This window comes from Oncorhynchus keta, chromosome 35, assembly GCF_023373465.1.
Source record: "Oncorhynchus keta strain PuntledgeMale-10-30-2019 chromosome 35, Oket_V2, whole genome shotgun sequence".
NCBI classification, from domain to species: Eukaryota; Metazoa; Chordata; class Actinopteri; order Salmoniformes; family Salmonidae; genus Oncorhynchus; species Oncorhynchus keta.
This window is the reverse complement of record NC_068455.1, coordinates 12275761-12297434: the sequence shown is the minus strand read 5'-3', so window position 1 is coordinate 12297434 and position 21674 is coordinate 12275761. Positions and strand designations below refer to the sequence as shown.

At 39.6% G+C, this 21674-nt stretch overlaps 1 protein-coding gene across 1 annotated transcript; it reads left to right on the top strand.

Annotated features, from left to right (window-relative positions):
* The first annotated feature begins 3753 nt into the window (after positions 1-3753).
* Positions 3754-17009, top strand: slc22a3 (solute carrier family 22 member 3). The gene is made up of 11 exons (XM_052495858.1): positions 3754-4259; positions 6802-6905; positions 7204-7358; positions 8131-8299; positions 8653-8770; positions 9512-9627; positions 10379-10593; positions 11249-11357; positions 15938-16050; positions 16371-16470; positions 16994-17009. The coding sequence occupies exons 1-11, from the start codon at positions 3828-3830 to the stop codon at positions 17007-17009; spliced, it is 1647 nt and encodes a 548-aa protein (XP_052351818.1). The 5' UTR covers positions 3754-3827.
* Positions 17010-21674: the final 4665 nt, after the last annotated feature.

Here is a 21674-nt window from a genome sequence, read left to right as displayed (position 1 = left end):
GGGCCTACACAATACCTCATAATGTCAAAGTGGAATTATGTTTTTTGAATTTTCTACCAATAAATAAACCATGAAAAGTTTAAATGTCTTGAGTCACAGATTCAACCACTAACACCAAGGAGTTTTTCCAATGGCTCACAAAGAAGGGCGCCTATTGGTGGATGGTTTAAAAAACAAAAAAAGCTGACATTGAATATCCCTTGGAGCATGGTCAAGTTATTAATAACACGTTCACTACAAGATACAGGTGTCCTTCCTAACTCAGTTGCCAGAGAGGAAAGAAACCATTCAGGGATTTCACCATGAGGCCAAAGGGGACTTTAAAATAGTTTCAGAGTTTAATGGCTGTGATAGGGCATAATTGAGGATGGATCAAAAACATTGTAGTTGCTCCACAACACTAACCTAATTGACAGTGAATAGAAGGAAGCCTGTACAGAATAAAAAATATTACAAAAAATGCATCCTGTTTGCAACAAGGTACTAAAGTAATACTGCAAAAAAATGTTCAAAGCAATGATTTTTTTTGTCCTGAATACAAAATCTGATGTTTGGGGCAAATTCAATACAACACATTACGTGTCGCGGCCATCGTCGGAAGGAGACCAAGGTGCAGCATGGTAAGAGTACATTTGACTTTTATTAAAATGACGCCAACAAAACAAGAAATGAAAAACAACCGTGAAGCTTACAGGGCTATAGTTACACTAACAAAGATAACTACCCACCCTGAAATGAGGGAAAAAGGGCTACCTAAGTATGATATTTTCAAGCATAGTGGTGGCTGCATTATGTTATGGGTATGCTTGTAATCGATAAGTACTGGGGAGTTTTTTAGGATAAAAGTCCAACGGAATGGAGCTAGGCACAGGCAAAAACTTGTTCAGTGTGCTTTCCACCAGACACTGGGAGATTAATTCACCTTTCAGCAGGACACTAACCTAAAACGCAAGGCCAAATCTACACTGGAGTTGATTACCGAGAAGACAGTAAATGTTCCTGAGTGGCCGAGTTACAGTTTTGACTTTGACTGCTTGAAAATCTATGGCAAGACTTGAAAAGGGCTGTCTAGCAATGATCAACAACCAACTTGACAGATTTGAAGAATTTTCTAAAGAATAATGGGCAAATATTGTACAATCTAGGTGTGCAAAGCTCCGAAGACCTACCCATAAAGACTCACAGCTGTAATCACTGCAAAAGGTGACTAACAAGTTTTGACTGAATACTTATGTAAATGAGATATTTCTGTATTTTATTTTCAATAAATGTGAAAAAAAAATTAAAAACATGTTTTCACTTTGTCATTATGGGGTATTGTGTGTATAATGGGTGAGAAAAAAGGCTGTAAGACACAAAAATGGTGGAATAAGTTAAAGGGTATGAATCGTTTCTGAAGGCACTGAATAAGACACTATCAAGACCCATTACAAAGCAAACATGTTCTGTAGTAGCTGATCAGTCCAGAGATAAATTATATGATATTCCCTCATTTCTTATCAGATACCCTTGTGAATTATTTTTTCTTTGTATTGCTTACAGATTTTAACTTATGCATTTGAATAAATATAATTTGAATGTCACAGCTTTGCTTTGACTTATTTCTAGGTAGTTCTTTAGTATCTTTTTTTTTAGTCTAGTGATCATTATGTATAAAATACTAATAAAACATTGTATTATGAAGAGCAGTATACCTGGGCATGTTATATTGACACGCTATTCTTCACGACATATTCAAGACAGCTGTGTATCTTAGAGAATGTGAATTCAGTCAATCTGAAATATGTCAAAGCACACAACTTTCAAAATGAGTCCTCAGATCTTTTATTGCCTTTAATGTAAAGAAGATCTAGAAGTTATAAAACTTAGACTTTAATAACAGTTGTGACCATTAAAGCCAGATGTAGTAAAAGAGCAACTCTGCTGAAGAGCAGTGACCCTTGTATGGTATGTCATGCAAAATGAAGAGTCCTGTTTATTACATCCAGATGGGTATAGCTTCATATGAGGACAAGGTCTCCTTTGAACGTCCATGTTATCTACAGGGGCTGTCTCAAATGTCACACTATTCCCTATAGCCTAGTGCACTAGTTTTGACTAGGCACCTTATTACCTATTTAATGTGGGAATAGGGTGTCATTTGTAAACATGCAGGGTTTGTCTTTGTCGAATAAAGAAATGTAATATCGTCCTGGTATTATTGTTCCTTGTTTTGTTTCGGTACCATGACAACGCAGTGTGTAGGAAAGACAAAAAGGAAATGAACTTCAAGGGGATTTTTTGGGGACATTTATTTGTATTTAATCTCACATGCTGTACAAATCCTCAAAACAGTTATGCATTGACTTGTGGTTGTCTTATTCTTATGTCCCGTGCCCCGGTACTCAAGTCCAAGTTAGGAAAATAAACAAGCTGTCCGTATCTCTCTTGAAATGTTGCACAACTGGACAGACGAGATCGATTTGTATTTTTTAAATATATTTTTTTTATTTAACCTTTATTTAACTAGCCAAGTCAGTTAAGAACAAATTCTTATTTACAGTGATGGCCTACCAAAAGACAAAAGGCCTCCTGCGTGGAAGGGGGATTAAAAACTAACAAAAAAATGGTCAATATTACCTATTGAAACAGCCTTTGAATGCTTTGAATGGACTCTTGTGAGTTATATTGTCATACTTTATATATTGAATTAAAGAAAGTTGTGACATTTAGTCAGTTCTTCTATAAAATTATTTTATGAAATAAATAAGTCTGAGGGGATATTGTAGTCTGCATTATTTTTAGACTCTGAATATGTTTACTGTCATTTGATGTTCAACTTGTATATTGTATAATTTATGTCACATATATTGTAAAATGTTCATGTTACATATTGCATGTTATATAGGCTAAATGCAATATGTTGCATATATATGTTGCATAGTGTACAGTGTATGGGCAGAGCACCAAGAAAAGGCCTCTCTCCCTTGAAGTCAACTACAGGCAGAAAATGCTTCAGACTGTCAACCTATACAGATGTAGGATCTTAATTTGAGCCAGTTTGCTACAGCAGGAAAATAATATGTAGCAACAGGACATTAGGATTATTATGTGGATTGTAATTAATGTACATTTATGTTGGGGAAAATCAAGTCTGAAATTTCAACGTGTAAATTACAACCTGCAGAATCTTTAAAAAAATCTCAAATACACTACGAGTTTTACATTTCTTGCACTGCAGAAAAGTTCTGCAACAGGGTGATCAAGTTAAGATCATACATCTGTACACATCAAGTTCAATTTACATTAGCCTACTGAGCCCACAGTTCTGCTTAGGTCATGAAGCCCCTTTCTTGAGTGTCTTCTCCTTCTCTTTGAGGGACTTTGAACAAGTCTCTCGACTAGCCCCACCTCTACTTCTACATATGTAGGATATTCATTTGAGCCAGTTTGCTACAGCAGGAAAATGATCCTGAAGAAAAAGGAAATGTGAATTATTATAATTAAATGTTGTTGTTTTTTTTACGGGTTGTTAACATTTTGTTAGGGCAAATCAAGTCTGACATTTCAAAGTTGAAATTACAAACTTTAAAAGCATTTTTAAACATTGAATACACTACAAGTTTGCATTTCCTGCTGTGCAGGACAATTATCAGCAGCAACAGAGTGATCAAATTAAGATACTACATCTGTAGTAAGGTACAATTACGCATGGAGTCAACCTATCCAAATGATTGACTTGAACAAAAGAAGTGCCTTGTCAAATTACTTGACCCTCTCTTTAAAAGGATGATGAGCCCTCCACACGACAAGTGACATCTGTCAACCCAAGATAAAGAAATAAAACAATGCCGAATTTAGATGACCTGTTCGTCCACATCGGAGATTACGGACCATACCAAAGGAGAATCACTGTCCTCGGGTCTCTGCCGGTGCTGACCTTCGCGTTCGTCCTCGTAGGAGTCGTGTTCTTGGGGAACACCCCCGTACACTGGTGCCGGACCTCCGGGACAGAGCACATCCAGGATGAATGTGACTGGACAGACAAGGAGCTGCGTGAACTCACCGTCCCGCTGTTGGATGAGTCGGGACAGGGCGCATTGGGCACCTACAGCCGCTGCCAGAGGTTCGATGTGGCCTGGAAGTTCTGGAACGCCAGCCAGAGCAACTGCAGTGACCTCATCGACTGGCCCTTGATTTCTAATCTCACCCAGTTACCGGTAGTCGCGTGCGATAGCGGCTGGGTGTTTGATCCGTCTCGCACTACTATCGTTTCAGAGGTAAATTTGGTCTTCAAAAAACCCCGCTGTGTCTGGAAGTTCAGGAGCTCAAATTCTACTAAGAAATAATTGAACGAATGAAGAATTAATTCATTTTTATTTAACCTTAATTTGATCAGGGAGTCATAGAGAGATGAAATGTATATTTTACAGATGAGCCCTGAACTAAATTACAGAAAATACAACACATCAATTTAAATAAAAAATGCAAGCAGAAAAGAAAAACATGGTCATAAAAAACAAAGATATTCATCAGTAAAAAGGTCCTCAATCAGCCTTCTGAATGGACCTATAGGCATCAAAACAGCACATTTCAGGACATTTTGAAGATTGTTCCTCAATTATGATGCAATAACTGAAAGCTGATTTACCTAACTCAGTAGAGACCAATGGGATCTACAGAGTTATCCATCCCTGAGACCAGGGGTGGTAACTCGTATGTCTAAAGTTTACTGATGATGTTAGGTACAGTGGGATTTTTTTTTGTAAAGGAAAACATAGCAAAAAATGTATCAACCTACATGACATCATGAGTGCTAAACTGTTGCACATAATGAAGTGCAGTGTATTATGATAAACTGCATCTAACAACTTTAATGAAGTAGCAGCTGTGTTCATATAGATGACAGTGGAGGGTGATGAGGGGAGGATGGCTCATAATAATGCCTGGAACGTCGCAAATGGAATGGCAACCGTGTGTTTGATACCATTCTAATAATTTCGCTTCAGCCATTACCACGAGCCTGTCCTCACAAATGAACGTGCCACCAACCTCCTGTGATACATTTTTAAATGTTTTAATTTTACCTTTATTTTACTAGGCAAGTCAGAACAAATTCTTATTTTCAATGATGCCTAGGAACAGTGGGTTAACTGCCTGTTCAGGGGCAGAACGACAGATTTGTACCTTGTCAGCTTGGGGATTTGAACTTGCAGCCTACATTACGATCAAATAGCCACGGTAGCCTAAAACTGTAACTTAAAGCGGGTACTGCCTCAGTGTTCACAGTCAACACGTGCTGGAAGTTGCACAGATTACATATTTTTTTTTTACAGACATGTCGATATTGTTCGTCTAAAAAGTAAAGGACCCAAACCTTTTGTAATATCCAAAAAACCTGATTTAGCACCATCAGTAGATATGCATTGAGTTCTGTCTGTCAAGTAATTTATTAGCCAGTTACATGCAGCCTGGTCTAGTCCAATTAAGAAATGCCTCTGAATTAGCAGTGAGTGATCATCAGTATCCAAAGCCTTTGACTGGTCAATGAAGAGGGCAGCAGAATGTTGCCCTTTATCCATACAATTAAGCACATCATTTATAACTAGGGATGCAGCAGAGATAGTGCTATGACCTGGTCCAAAACTTGACTGGTGTACATTTAGAATAGATTTGAAAAATAACATAGACACAGACACTTGCATACACACAAGCGATAACATACACACTATACACACACATGATAACATATGCACTATACACACGATTACATATGCATAAGCCACTCTACACTAAAGGCCTGATTGGTGGAGTGCTGCAGAGATGGTGGTCCTTCTGGACGCTTCTCCCATCTCCACAGAGGAATTCTGGAGCTCTGTCAACATACGTTTTTGCCAAGGACCCATAATAAATACCCCAAAATATAAAAAAAAAAATCATAAATGGGTTAATGGTTCAGCAATGAGGGGGGCAGAGAGCTGCAGCGAAAATGGATCAGGCATATCAGCCCAAGTGGATTTGTTTTTAAATACATTAATCACAAGCACGGCATCTAGCACATCACAGATAGTAAATTGCTGAAATGAAAACAAAGATTCACTTTGTCTTTCGGTTGACTGACCAACGTCAATTAGACCACGGTTTCTCTCAAATAAAAATACTTCTGAGATAAAATTATGATTAAAAGCATCACTCATCCCATTCTTCTCAGTTATGATGCCAGCGTCAGACAAAACTTGCTTAGGCAGGGAAGGAGAGGAATTTGTACGCTTTAGTGCAATTTACTGTGTTCTAACATTTAGAAGGATCACCAGCAGAGTCAGAGTCAGAGATGGAGATTATACATCTGTTTCTCAATTGTCTGAAAAATGACCAGTCCACAACAAAGTATTTGGCCCAGTCCTGATTTCTCATCTGAATAAGCTCAGATAACTCAGAACAAAACCAAGAGTTAGATCTATCTTTCACTCTGAATTGTTTAAAAGGGGTGTGTTTATCTGCCAGAGAAAGAAATAGGAAGGATACATTTTCTAAATGAATGAATTAATTACAATCTGTTGCAAGTGCATGGTCAGTAAATGTACTGAATAGCCTATTATTCAGGATAACTTCAAATACCAACAAAAGTTCAAGTGCAACATTTATCATTGATAATTTGACAGCATGTCATTATCAGTGAGAAGGGTCACTCCTTCATTTTAAACTAAGCATGACTTCCCCCCCTTGAGCAAGGATCTGTTTTCTCAGCAATACAAAAGGTGCATTTGTCACCAATATACATCATGTTATCTATGTATTTACCTGTTTCTTTATCTATCCCAGTTTTCCTTAGTGTGTGAGGATTCATGGCTTGCAGATTTGATTCAGGTGTCCCTGGCTGGAGGGTTCTTCATTGGTGCTTTTGTCACTGGATACTTGGCAGACAGGTACACCAGCATTTTGTTTCAACACTGTGATAATAATAATACATAGCATCAATCAATGTAAATGCCACCAAAGCAGCTGTTTATATACTGTCAATAAATACTGTCAATATAACCTGTATGGGTATTATGGGATCATTCCCCTTATGCAGCAGAGTAAAAACACAGTTAGGTAGGTTACTACTGCCTTTCAGCAGTAGTAGTCCTACCTTTCCTTAAAAGTAGTTATTCTGACATGCTACTTAATCGTTTAAATGATGTCAGTTGCATTCTTACACTTTCATTATTCCTCCTCCAACAGGTTTGGAAGGAAGCCCTGTTTCATCCTGTCTATGTTTGGCCTGGGGGTGTCAGGGATAGTTGTGATGCTGTCACCCTCTTACCCCCTGCTGCTGCTCTTCAGAGTTCTCCAGGGCTTCTGTTGCAAGGGAGCATGGACAGTCAGCTATGTGTTTAGTAAGTTCTTTATTGAAACAGAAGCTGGTATGTGACTGGTATGGAAGCACCAGAATCCAGCCTTAAATGTGAAATACTGCTATGTAAAGGAGGTGTTCTCTGCTCTTCGTTGACTAGAAATGCAGTCACACATAACATCACTGAAACACATGGGCATTGTTTTTACAAAGTAAAAATGTATTAATAATATATGCAAAATTATAAATCACAGAACACAAAAACAGAACACAGAAACACAGAAACACAGGAACACAGGAACACAGGAACACAGGAACACATGAACACAGGAACATAGGAACACAGGAACACAGGAACACAGGAACATAGGAACACAGGAACACAGTCCATATAAGGTTTTTTATTATTATGTTTTATCTATTTTTTTAAATGTAACCTTTATTTAACCAGGAAGGGCTCATTGAGATTTAAAATATCTTTTTCAAGAGGGTTTACAGACAAACAACATGAATTACAGACAAACAACATGAAAAACTACAAGTAATCTAGTAAAAACCATAGAATTCACAAGATTATAACTAAATCAAAAACAGCAAATTAAAAACATTGACAGGTCAGTGAATCAGTCTCAAGATCATTCATTGGTGATTTAAAAATACCAATCGGGACAAGTTCTTCCAGTTTTTAGGTAGAAAGTCAGCGTCCATGTATTAGTGTTCAGAGGAATGATATGGGAGGTTTTGTGCTCCGTTCTGTACCGGCTCCTGCTTTGATGTTCTGTTATTGTGGTCCTTCTTGTTTTTGTCTTTGATAGTCATTGAGTTCTTTGGCTCAAACAACCGGAAGTTTGTCTCATTGCTGTCCCGCACCTTTTATTCCACTGGGATGGCCATCCTACCTCTCTTGGCATACTTCTTGCCCTCCTGGAAAACCCTACAGCTGGCCATGAGTCTTCCCTGCTTCATCTTCATCACTTACGTTTGGTAATATGTCAATATTTCTGCACGCACACACGCACGCACACACACACACACACACACACACACACACACACACACACACACACACACACACACACACACACACACACACACACACACACACACACACACACACACACACACACACACAGCTGACAGGTGACAGGTGACAGTTGTTGTTCTGGCCACCAACCATTGTGACATGACTTATGAAATTGGAATGCAAAATTATACTTTATAAAAATGCAATCTGCCTTGATGATCCTATAGTGTGTGGTGTCCAGGGGTTTGAGTAAAACCTATGAAATTAAGCTGATTATTATAATAAAAATATAAAAATATATTTTCCATTTCAGGCTCATTCCAGAATCTCCTCGCTGGTTGTTGTCACAACGAAGAACCAAAGAGGCTATGAGGATCGCTAAAAACATTACCAAGTGCAATAAGAGAACTGTCCCAGAGAATTTTAGAGAGGTTGCCTACTTTTGATTTCTGAAACATCTTGTTGTGCTTCAGAGAGTTCTCTTCGGAGTAGTGTCTGAAACATCTTGTTGTGCTTCATAGAGCTCTCTTCTGGAGTAGTGTCTGAAACATCTTGTTGTGCTTCATAGAGCTCTCTTCGGAGTAGTGTCTGAAACATCTTGTTGTGCTTCAGGGAGCTCTCTTCGGAGTAGTGTCTGAAACATCTTGTTGTGCTTCAGGGAGCTCTCTTCGGAGTAGTGTCTGAAACATCTTGTTGTGCTTCAGGGAGCTCTCTTCGGAGTAGTGTCTGAAACATCTTGTTGTGCTTCAGGGAGCTCTCTTCGGAGTAGTGTCTGAAACATCTTGTTGTGCTTCAGGGAGCTCTCTTCGGAGTAGTGTCTGAAACATCTTGTTGTGCTTCAGGGAGCTCTCTTCGGAGTAGTGTCTGAAACATCTTGTTGTGCTTCAGGGAGCTCTCTTCGGAGTAGTGTCTGAAACATCTTGTTGTGCTTCAGGGAGCTCTCTTCGGAGTAGTGTCTGAAACATCTTGTTGTGCTTCATAGAGCTCTCTTCGGAGTAGTGTCTGAAACATCTTGTTGTGCTTCAGGGAGCTCTCTTCGGAGTAGTGTCTGAAACATCTTGTTGTGCTTCAGGGAGCTCTCTTCTGAGTATGGTTATGCTTAGCATAAAATTATACACACACTGGGGGTATCATCAGGCATATCACTTATCACATATCAGTCTTTTTTTCAGTTTGATCCTCTGGAGGAGAAGCAGGAGCAGGAGGCAGAGATAAGTCGTCCGTCATTCATGGATCTGTTTAGGACGTCCAACATGAGGAGAAACACTCTGATCCTCATCTACGCTTGGTAAGAGACAAGCCAACTGGGCAACAAGATATCACGGTCTCACTTGAGTATTTAACGTTTGTCCAGTGCGGGGGTAAACGTCAAATTTGGAAGGTCAAGTTTAGGTAGTAATTCCCGAATTTTGAAGGTAAGGGTTAAGGTTTGAGACAGGGTTGAAACAGAACAAATTTAAACCAGTCCAGAGCTCTGGGATTGAACCTGTGACCTTTCCTCTATCCCATCCACAACACATATATCTTTTTGGCAATGGTTGTGTGGTGATGTCTACAAACAAAATGAATGCACAATGAAAGGTTTTGAATGTTAAACTGGTTTCGTTTGTGTTACCAGTTTAGATGTTTGTACTAAGAGTTTAGAAAATTCACCACATACACCAAATAACTGTCATGGCTGGTGCCAGACACATTTGAAATGGAATGTGCACTATACATGATGTTTACTGTTCCACTCAAAGAGTTTCTTTGTAATAGACTAGGCTGCATTCAGATGCAGTTTGTATCATATCATGCTGCACTCAACTGGAGAAAAATATTTTACTGCATTTAATTGAACAAATGCCACACATCCTCCTCATCACCATGGAAATTAAATGATGTTGTGCCAGGTGAGTGTCGCATGCTGTTCTGTGACGCCCATCAAATAATACTTTATCTGTACAGGAAGTCCTCAGATCAATGAATCCAAAAAATCACCCTGTCTCTGTCATGGGCTACATTCCACATTAACCTCTTCCTGCTGGTCTTCCTCCAAGGTTCACGAGCGCAGTGGTTTTCCAAGGGTTGGTTCTCCGCCTGGCGATCACTGGAAACAATATCTTCCGGGATTTCTTCATCTCTGCAGCCGTGGAGCTGCCCACCGGCATCATCTTCTACCTGTTGGTGGACAGGGTTGGACGGAGACCTCTCATGGCTGTGTCTAACTTCATAGGAGGAGTCGCCTGCCTCATAGTGCCCTTCGTCTCAGTAGGTGAGTTGGTATTTGAATGTATTATTTGAAATAGGAGAATAGAGACTTGTCCACTTTCTGCATTATTATATTATTAAGCTCAGAATGCAGATATTATTGCAGAGAGGAGAAAGTGAGAAGTGGTTGGGGTGGGATTCAATCCCACGTTGTTCCTGGTGGTGGCATTTCAAGCTGAAGATGGAGGTCAACCAATTAAAACTCAGTTACACAACTCTGATGATAACTGACATGGTGAAGAACCAATTAAAACTCAGTTACACAACTCTGATGATAACTGACATGGTGAAGAACGAATTAAAACTCAGTTACACAACTCTGATGATAACTGACATGGTGAAGAACCAATTAAAACTCAGTTACACAACTCTGATGATAACTGACATGGTGAAGAACCAATTAAAACTCAGTTACACAACTCTGATGATAACTGACATGGTGAAGCTCAGACTGAAAATGTTGGATTCTGAGAGTTGCTTTTCCCCCTTTTATTCGTTTTTATATTCCTCTCTTTATTTCTGATCATTTCCTTTCACTATGAGATTATCTGTAGTATTCCCATCCTTAACATTTCTGGGATGACCATTCTGCTTAATTTGGCCGTTAAAATATGATGGGTAGTTTAATATATTCACCTTTCTTTTTTCATCTTCTATAGACTATCTGTGGCTGAAGAAAGCCATAGCAATCATTGGGAGGCTTTCTGTCGCCATTGGATTTGAGACGGTCAATTTTGCCAACTCTGAGCTGTACCCAACACCTCTCAGGTGAGAGTAGAACCAAATAATAACATCAAACTCAAGTCATTAATGCTGCTCAAACCTAACATTTTTACAACCTGGATTACATACTGGTAGTCAATGCTGTAGTACTCGGGACCTGTCTCGGTCTTGACTCGGTCTCGTTACCACATTATGACTCGGTCTTGTCTCGGTGTCATGCGGTCTTGACTCGGTCTTGTCTCGATGTCATGCGGTCTTGTCTCGGTGTCATGCGGTCTTGTCTCGGTGTCATGCGGTCTTGACTCGGTCTCGTCTCGGGACAGTGTAGTAGAGGGTATACACAGGGACAGTGTAGTAGAGGGTATACACAGGTACAGTGTAGTAGAGGGTATACACAGGTACAGTGTAGTAGAGGGTATACACAGGTATAACCGTGTACCCACTTTTTTTCAGTGGGGATTGCGTATACTCACTTCTTAATCCCTACTGATGTGTATCAAAGTAGTGTAGTGGAGGTGTATGATTTATCAGTTATGTAGTACAAAAGAGAAATTGTGCACAAAGTAGCCTACCCAATCGCAAAGCACGTGGAATATATCCACATAGCCTAGTTTCAACAGAATCTGCAGGCAGCAAGAGTGTTCAACTCTCAACTGGTTTGGGCATGGAATGACATCGATGTCAATCAGCCAGGACCTGACAGACCCACCCACTGGGGAGTCAGGACCGGACAGGCCCACCCACTGGGGAGTCAGGACTGGACAGGTTGGGTGGGCCTGTGTCCACCCAGGCCCATCCATGTCTACAACCCCCATTGTTGCCGTAGTTAGCATTTACTGGTCGATATCATGAATTGGTCTTTCCCACCCTACCGGCTACCGATGTCATTCCATGCCAAAATCAGCCAGAACCTGACAGGCCCACCCAATGGGGAGTCAAGACCTGACAGGCCCACCCAATCAGATTGATGTGGTTTAAGCATTGTTGAGGAGTTAGACCATCAAATGCTTGCATTTTTTTCTATAAAAACAAAATGGTGATTTTGAGAGTGAAAATCTGACAAATCTATAGGAAAACACAGGATTTTTCACTCAGGCTTTCTCTGTTATGGGCTACATTCTACATGAACCTCTCACTGCTGGTCTTCCTCCAAGGTTCACGAGTACAGTGGTTTTCCAAGGGAGGTCCACATGAACCTCTCCATGATTGATTGGACATTGATTGGACATGACCGTTTGGTAACTTTCTGGCAAAATTCGAGTATACCCACATCTCCAGGCACCACTACACCACTGCACAGGGCTGATGGAAAGACAGCAGTCACACACAGCATGATGTTAAAGCACCACTACACCACTGCACAGGGCGGATGGAAAGACAGCAGTCACACACAGCATGATGTTAAAGCACCACTACTCCATTGGATAGGGCTGATGGAAAGACAGCAGTCACACACAGCATGATGCTAAAGCACCACTACTCCATTGGATAGGGCTGATGGAAAGACAGCAGTCACACACAGCATGATGCTAAAGCACCACTACTCCATTGGATAGGGCTGATGGAAAGACAGCAGTCACACACAGCATGATGTTAAATCACCACTACTCCATTGGATAGGGCTGATGGAAAGACAGCAGTCACACACAGCATGATGTTAAATCACCACTACTCCATTGGATAGGGCTGATGGAAAGACAGCAGTCACACACAGCATGATGTTAAATCACCACTACTCCATTGGATAGGGCTGATGGAAAGACAGCAGTCACACACAGCATGATGTTAAATCACCACTACTCCACTGCACAGGGCTGATGGAAAGACAGCAGTCACACACAGCATGATGTTAAATCACCACTACTCCATTGGATAGGGCTGATGGAAAGACAGCAGTCACACACAGCATGATGTTAAATCACCACTACTCCACTGCACAGGGCTGATGGAAAGACAGCAGTCACACACAGCATGATGTTAAATCACCACACAACAATGTCACATTTAGCACACAAAGTAACCGGTGAGTTTGAAGTGGAACTGACAATGTTTTAAATACTTTGCAGATATGAAACAAACAGACAATCATAATATCAGTCAAAAAGATAAAATTCCCAATTTATCCTACAAAACTAACTTCATAAGAGGTTTTAAAATATGTTCTATTTGAACTCAACATTCCATGACGTACAGTAAGGCATTGTTGTCAGAATAGATGGATGCAGTTCAATGCATGATTAATATAATCCACCAATACAAAATAAATATTGCTATCAGGTAGTAAATCACAGCTGGTCTGATACATAGTTTGCTGTCTCCATTCAGGATGCACTGTTTCAGTTTCAATGACTCAATATTCTGGACAAAAACGGACGGATGTAACTAAGGCTGGAAATGTCAATACAATCTAACTAGCAAGGGCAATGATCACAAGTCAGAAAGAAAAATATCTTCAGTGTTAACTCTTTCCTTTCCAATAAAACCTCAAGAGATTAAATCAGAACATCATTGAAAATAATAATATAATGATAATTATTATTATAATAATTATTTGTATAAATCCTTAGCCCTTCTCTAAAGGAGTAGAAGGCCCATTGTTCCCCACTGTGTTTGGGTTAGTAATAATTTGTAGAGTGGCTCTATTTTCTCCCAGAATGCATTTTTTCACTATTCTAAGTGTCTAAAGAATCCAGATGTTGTTGTGAAATATGAACACAGAAATACTGGACATTTAGAACTCTTATTATGGTGATTATTTGACAAAATTACAATCATAGTCTTGAAATGGACTCCCATTTTTTTGGTCTCGGTCTTCTCCGGTCTTGGTCTTGAGTCTCGCTTTAGGCGGTCTCGAACACAACACTGCTGTTAGTAGTACAGTTGAAGTCGGAAGTTTACATACACCTTAGCCAAATACATTTAAACTCAGTTTTTCACAATTCTTGACATTTAATCGTAGTAAAAATTCCCAGTCTTAGGTCAGTTAGGATCACCACTTTATTTTAAGAATGTGAAATGTCAGAATAATAGTAGAGAGAATGATTTATTTCAGCTTTTATTTCTTTCATCACATTCCCAGTGGGTCAGAAGTTTACATACACTCAATTAGTATTTGGTAGCATTGCCTTTAAATTGTTTAACTTGGGTCAAACGTTTCGGGTAGCCTTCCACAAGCTTCCCACAATAAGTTGGGTGAATTTTGGCCCATTCCTTCTGACAGAGCTGGTGTAACTGAGTCAGGTTTGTAGCCCTCCTTGCTCGCACACACTTTTTTAGTTCTGCCCACACATTTTCTATGGGATTGAAGTCAGGGCTTTGTGATGGCCACTCCAATACTTTGACTTTGTTGTCCTTAAGCCATTTTGCCACAACTTTGGAAGTATGCTTGGGGTCATTGTCCATTTGGAAGATCCATTTGGGACCAAGCTTTGACTTCCTGACTGATGTCTTGAGATGTTGCTTCAATATATCCACATAATTTTCCGCCCTCATGATGCCATCTATTTTGTGAAGTGCACCAGTCCCTCCTGCAGCAAAGCACCGCCACAACATGATGCTGCCACCCCTGTGCTTCACAGTTGGGATGGTATTCTTCGGCTTTTTCCTCCAAACATAACGATGGTCATTATAGCCAAACAGTTCTGTTTTTGTTTCATCAGACCAGAGGACATTTCTCCAAAAAGTATGATCTTTGTCCCCATGTGCAGTTGCAAACCGTAGTCTGGCTTTTATATGGCGGTTTTGGAGCAGTGGCTTCTTCCTTGCAGAACGGCTTTTTAGGTTATGTCGATATAGGACTTGATTTACTGTGGCTATAGATACTTTTGTACCTGTTTCCTCCATTATCTTCACAAGGTCCTTTGCTGTTGTTCTGGGATTGATTTGCACTTTTCACACCAAAGTATGTTCATCTCTAGGAGACAGAACTCGTCTCCTTCCTGAGCGGTATGACGTTTGCATGGTCCCATGGTGTTTATACTTGCGTACTATTGTTTGTACAGATGAACGTGGTACCTTCAGGCATTTGGAAATTGCTCCCAAGGATGAACCAGACTTGTGGAAGTCTAAATTTTTTTCTGAGGTCTTGGCTAATTTCTTTTGATTTTCCTGTGATGTCATGCAAAGAGGCAATGAGTTTGAAGGTAAGCCTTGAAATACATCCACAGGTACACCTCCAATTGACTGAAATTATGTCAATTAGCCTATCAGAAGCTTCTAATGCCATGACACAATTTTCTGGAATTTTCCAAGCTGTTTAAAGGCACAGTCAACTTAGTGTATGTAAACGTCTGATCCACTGGAATTGTGATACAGTGAATTATAAGTGAAAAAAATCTGTCTGTAAACAATTGTTGGAAAAATGACTTGTGTCATGCACAAAGTAGATGTCCTAACCAACTTGTCAAAAATATAGTTTGTTAACAAGACATTTTTGGATGGTTGAAAAACGAGTTTTAATGACTCCAACCTAAGTGTATGTGAACCGTAACAGTAACATGCAATAATACACATTGGAATATGTGTAAACACTACTGTATTATCCAGTGTTTGAAAAAAATAATGAAATCATATTGATATGACGTAGTGTACTGTATATCAAGACTAATATCGCTTGTATTTGACAGAAACCTGGGCGTGTCTGTGTGCTCATCAGCCAGTGATATAGGAGCTATAGTTGCCCCTTTCTTGCTCTACAGACTGGCCAGTATCTGGCAGGAACTGCCTCTCTTCCTCTATGGTATTTCACAATTGTATTTTACATTTTTTAAATATATATATATATGCATTTTTGTGCCTTTTCCTTTGCAAAGATTACATATTTTTTTAAATGTGTGTGTGTGGGGGGTTGCACCCCCACTCCTGTTTGTTGATTGCCCTCCTCTTCTTTGCATATTTTGTATTTTAGAAATACATGCAGATAAATTGATGAAGAACAAATTATTAAACTCTCACATTAACGTCAAAAGATTGATCTTACTGTGATATACAGCTCATATCTCTGCATCTCAGAACTGTCAGCTCCAATGCTTGATAATACTGTACGATGTCTATCTGTAGGTGTCATGACCGTGTTGTCCAGTGGACTGGTCATGCTATTACCAGAGATGAGAGGCATCGATTTCCCTGAGACCATAGAAGACGTGGAGAACTTAAATGGGTATGTTTGTGTTTATGTTTATGTTTATGTTAATGTTAATGTTAATGTTAATAATAATGTTAATGTTTATGTTTATGTTTATGTTACTGTTAATGTTTGTGTTAATGTTAATGTTATTGTTAATGTTTGTGTTTATGTTAATGTTAATGTTAATGTTTGTGTTAATGTTAATGTTAATGTTAATGTTTGTGTTAATGTTAATGTTAATGTTTGTGTTAATGTTAATGTGTGTGTTAATGTTAATGTTATTGTTAATGTTTGTGTTAATGTTAATGTTATTGTTAATGTTTGTGTTAATGTTAATGTTAATGTTAATGTTAATTGTTTATGTTTGTGTTTGTGTTTGTGTTTGTGTTTGTGTTTGTGTTTATGTTTATATTAATTAGCATTAGTCCCTTATTATGCATCTCTGTGTTAATGTTAATGTTTGTGTTAATGTTTGTGTTAATGTTAGTGTTTGTGTTTGTGTTTATGTTTATATTAATCAGCATTAGTCCCTTATTATACATCTCTGTGTTACCAGGAGGAGATACAGATAAGTCTCAAAAGGAAACGACGCCAACAGAAGTAACATAAAATAATACATCATCTAACATATTTCATATATTTTGGTGAATTTCATACAGTATACACACACATTTATACACGTACTGCTATCTGTTACTCCGCAAGTCTTGGGAGGAAGAAAAGTGACATGTAAAGCAGAATTAAGAGAAGAGAGGAGCAAAAATGAAAAACTTTTGGTCTGTAACATGTTTATAGCATCATAAAATAAAAGGTTTCATACCATAACAATTGTTTGTTTAATGAACACAATTGTATACCCATGATAAATGTGATGTCGAAAGTAATTGTGTACTGTAATTTTGGAAAATTAAAACTGATGGAATGATGGAATACAATAGCATTTTCAACATCCAGACGACAATAGCAAATATTTTTATAAAAGTTAAGGGAGTAGATCAGCTTTAATATTGCAGATAGATTGTGGCTTCTAACAATGTAATCGTCTGCAGCATTTCCAATCCCTCATATTTAAACTACCGGTCAAAAGTTTTAGAACTCCTTCTCGTTGAAGGGGTTTTCTTTATTTTCACTATTTTCTACATTGTAGAATAATAGTGAAGACATCAAAACTATGAAAAAAACATATGGAATCATTTAGTAACCAAAAAAATTGTATAACAAATCCAAATATATTTTCTATTTGAAATTCTTCAAATTGCCACAGATGACAGTTTTGCACACTCTAGGTATTCTCTCAACCAGCTTCACTTGGAATGCTTTTCCAACAGTCTTGAAGGAGTTCCCACATATGCTGAGCACTTGTTGGCTGCTTTTCCTTCACTCTGCGGTCCGACTCATCCCAAACCATCTCAATTTGGTTGAGGTCGGTGGATTGTGGAGGCCAGGTCATCTGATGCAGCACTCCATCACTCTCCTTCTTGGTAAAATAGCCCTTACACAGCCTGGAGGTGTGTTGGTTCATTGTCCTGTTGAAAAACAAATGATAGTCCCACTAAGCGTAAACCAAATGGGATGGCGTATCGCTGCAGCATGCTGTGGTAGCCATGCTGGTTAAGTGTGCCTTAAATTCTAAATAAATCACTGACAGTGTCAACAGCAAAGCACCCCCACACTATAACACTACCTCCTCCATGCTTCACGGTGGGAAATACACATGCAGAGATCATCCGTTCACCCACACTGCATCTCACAAAGACATGACAGTTGGAACCAAAAATCTCAAATTTGGACTAATAAGACCAAAGGACAAATTTCCACTGGTAGGTCCGTTGCTTGTATTTCTTGGCTCAAGCTATTTTTATTCTTGTTGGTGTCCTTTTAGTAATGGTTTCTCTGCAGCAATTCAGCTATGAAGGCCTGATTCACACAGGCTCCTCTGAACATTTGATGTTGAGATGTGTCTGTTACTTGACCTCTGTGAAGCATTTATTTGGGCTGCAATTTCTGAGGCTGGTAACTCTAATGAACTTATCCTCTGCAGCAGAGGTAACTATGGGTCTTCCTTTCCTGTGGCGGTCCTCATGAGAGCCAGTTTCATCATAGCGCATGATGATTTTTGCGAATGCACTTAAAGAAACTTTCAAAGTTCTTTAAATTTTCTGCATTGACTGACCTTCATGTCTTCAAGTAATGATGGACGGTCGTTTCTCTTTGCTTTTACCAAATAGGGCTATCTTCTGCACAGAAACATCCTGTGGTGTACTGCATTAGCATTGAATAGCCTCCGCGATATGAAACTTTTCAGGGAAGTTAAGAATCAATATACACAGGCAGTTAGAAAAGCAAAGGCTAGCTTTTTCAAACAGAAATTTACAAAAATACTTATTTTCCACCATAATTTGCAAATAAATTCATTAAAAATCCTACAATGTGATTTTCTGGATTTTTTTTTCTCATTTTGTCTGTCATAGTTGAAGTGTACCTATGAGGAAAATTACAGGCCTCTCTCATCTTTTTAAGTGGGAGAAATTGCACAATTGGTGGCTGAATAAATACTTTTTTACCCCACTGTATGTCCATCAGAAGCGGACTCCACTCAATCATGATAACTTCCCGGACGCCACTAAAGGAGGGTGGAATGTGCTCATACATACTGTAGCAAGCTGGGGCTGACTTTTAGGGTTCAGGGTATCTACTGTATCTTCATGATTCAGATCAATGATTGAACTGTATGAGTAGGGTACACTGCACCAGACACCTCCTGAACACACTAGCTGCATCTCATTGCCTCAAGAGTGACTGAATATACTTTTTCCATGAGAAGATATTATGCATACACTTTGATGATTAGGCTTGTAAGGGGGTACCATAAACCACAGGGTGTGGGGCTTTTCCCAGTTTTTCATAGGCATACATCCCATACCAGATTACCCACACTAGTTGACTATGAAATGAACTAGGACACTGGCCACTTTTACAGTAAAAACAATAGCTATTGGGCCCATAGACTTGGTGATGTTGATTTTACTGTTGATATTGTTATGTGTTGTTAAGTGAAATATGTATTATTATAGAATCAAGTCATCTGGGTAGCAGCTACGATCAGTCAAGTCATCTGGGTAGCAGCTACGATCAGTCAATTCATCTGGGTAGCAGCTACGATCAGTCAAGTCATCTGGGTAGCAGCTACGATCAGTCAAGTCATCTGGGTAGCAGCTACGATCAGTCAAGTCATCTGGGTAGCAGCTACGATCAGTCAAGTCATCTGGGTAGCAGCTACGATCAATCAAGTTATCTGGGTAGCAGCTACGATCAATCAAGTCATCTGGGTAGCAGCTACGATCAATCCAGTCATCTGGGTAGCAGCTACGATCAATCAATTCATCTGGTAGCAGCTACGATCAATCCAGTCATCTGAGTGGCAGCTACAATCAATCAAGTCAGCTGTGTAGCAGCTATGATCAATCAAGTCATCTGGGTAGCAGCTACGATCAATCAAGTCATCTGGGTAGCAGCTACGATCAATACAGTCATCTGGGTAGCAGCTACGATCAGTCAAGTCATCTGGGTAGCAGCTACGATCAATAAAGTCATCTGGGTAGCAGCTACGATCAGTCAAGTCATCTGGGTAGCAGCTTCGATCAATTCAGTCATCTGGGTAGCAGCTATAATAATTTGATTAAGAGGCCAGTCTATTTCTGTCATGGTCACACATAACAAGGGTGCAATGACCCAGCTGATATCATCCAACATTGGAACTGGACCTGTTTGAGACCAGTCTGGTGAGTGGACCTCAACAATAGAATCAATAGAATCTATAATTAATCTTCACTGAACAGAAATATAAACACAACATGTAAAGTGTTGGTCCCATGTTTCATGACCTGAAATTGTCCATATGCATAAAAATATTATTTCTCTCAAATGTTGTTTACATCCCTACTGGTGAACATTTCTCCTTTGCCAAGATAATCCATCCACCTGACAGGTGTGGCATATCAAGTAGCTGATTAAACAGCATGATCATTACATAGGTGCACCTTGTGAGAGGGACAATAAAAGGCCATTTTAAAATGTGCAGTTTTGTCAGACAACACAATGCCATAGATGTCTCAAGTTTTGAGGGAGAGTGCAATTGGCATGCTGACTGCAGGAATGTGCATCAGAGCTGTTGCCAGATAATTGAATGTTAATTTCTCCAATATCGTTTTACAGAAATTGACAGTATGTCCAACCAGCCTGACAACCGCAGACCACATGTTACCACGATAGCCCAGGACCTCCACATCCGGTTTCTTCAGCTGCGGGATCGTCTGAGTCCAGCCACCGGACAGCTGATGAAACTCTGGGTGTGCACAACCAAAGAATTTCTGCACAAACTGTGTCTCAGGGAAGCTCATCTGCGTGCTTGTCGTCCTCACCAGGGTCTTGACCTGACTGCAGTTTGGCGTTATAACCGACTTCAGTGGGGAAATGATCACCTTTAATGTCCACTGGCACGCTGGAGAAGTGTGCTCTTCACGGATGAATCCCAGTTTCAACTGTACTGGGCAGATGGCAGAGTGCCCCATGGTTGCGGTGTGGTTATGGTATGGGCAGGCATACGGACAACGAACACAATTGCATTTTATCGATGGCCATTTGAATGCACAGAGATACTGTGACGAGACCCTGAGGCCCCATTGTTGTGCCATTCATCCCCCACCATCACCTCATGTTTCAGCATGATAATGCACGGCCCGATATTGCAAGGATCTGTACACAATTCCTGGAAGTTGAAAATATCCCAGTTCTTCCATGGTCTGCATACTCACCAGACATGTCACCCTGGATCAATGTGTACGACACCGTGTTCCAGTTCCCACCAATATCCAGAAACGAAGAGGAATGGGACAACATTCCACAGGTCACAATCAACAGCCTGATCAACTCTTATGTGAAGGAGATGTGTCATGCTGCATGAGGCAAATGGCAGTCACAACAGATACTGACTGGTTTTCTGATCCACGCCCCTACCTTTTTTTTAAGGCATCTGTGATTAACAGATGCATATCTGTATTCACAGTCATGTGAAATCCATAGATTAGGGCCTAATGAATTTATTTAAATTGGCTGTTTTCCTTATGTAAACTGTAACTCAGTAAAATATTTTAAATTGTTCCATGTTGTGTTTATATTTTTGTTCGTTGTATATACAGGACAACTGGGAAGAGTGTCCTTCTAGCTAGGGAACTAGA

Bases quoted from the DNA above. Each gene is read 5' to 3' on its own strand.
- slc22a3 (XM_052495858.1), top strand. From the start codon at position 3,828: ATGCCGAATTTAGATGACCTGTTCGTCCACATCGGAGATTACGGACCA. The intron at 7,359-8,130 runs GTAAGTTCTTTA...TGTCTTTGATAG, and splicing joins GACAGTCAGCTATGTGTTTA to TCATTGAGTTCTTTGGCTCA. The intron at 10,594-11,248 runs GTGAGTTGGTAT...CATCTTCTATAG, and splicing joins AGTGCCCTTCGTCTCAGTAG to ACTATCTGTGGCTGAAGAAA.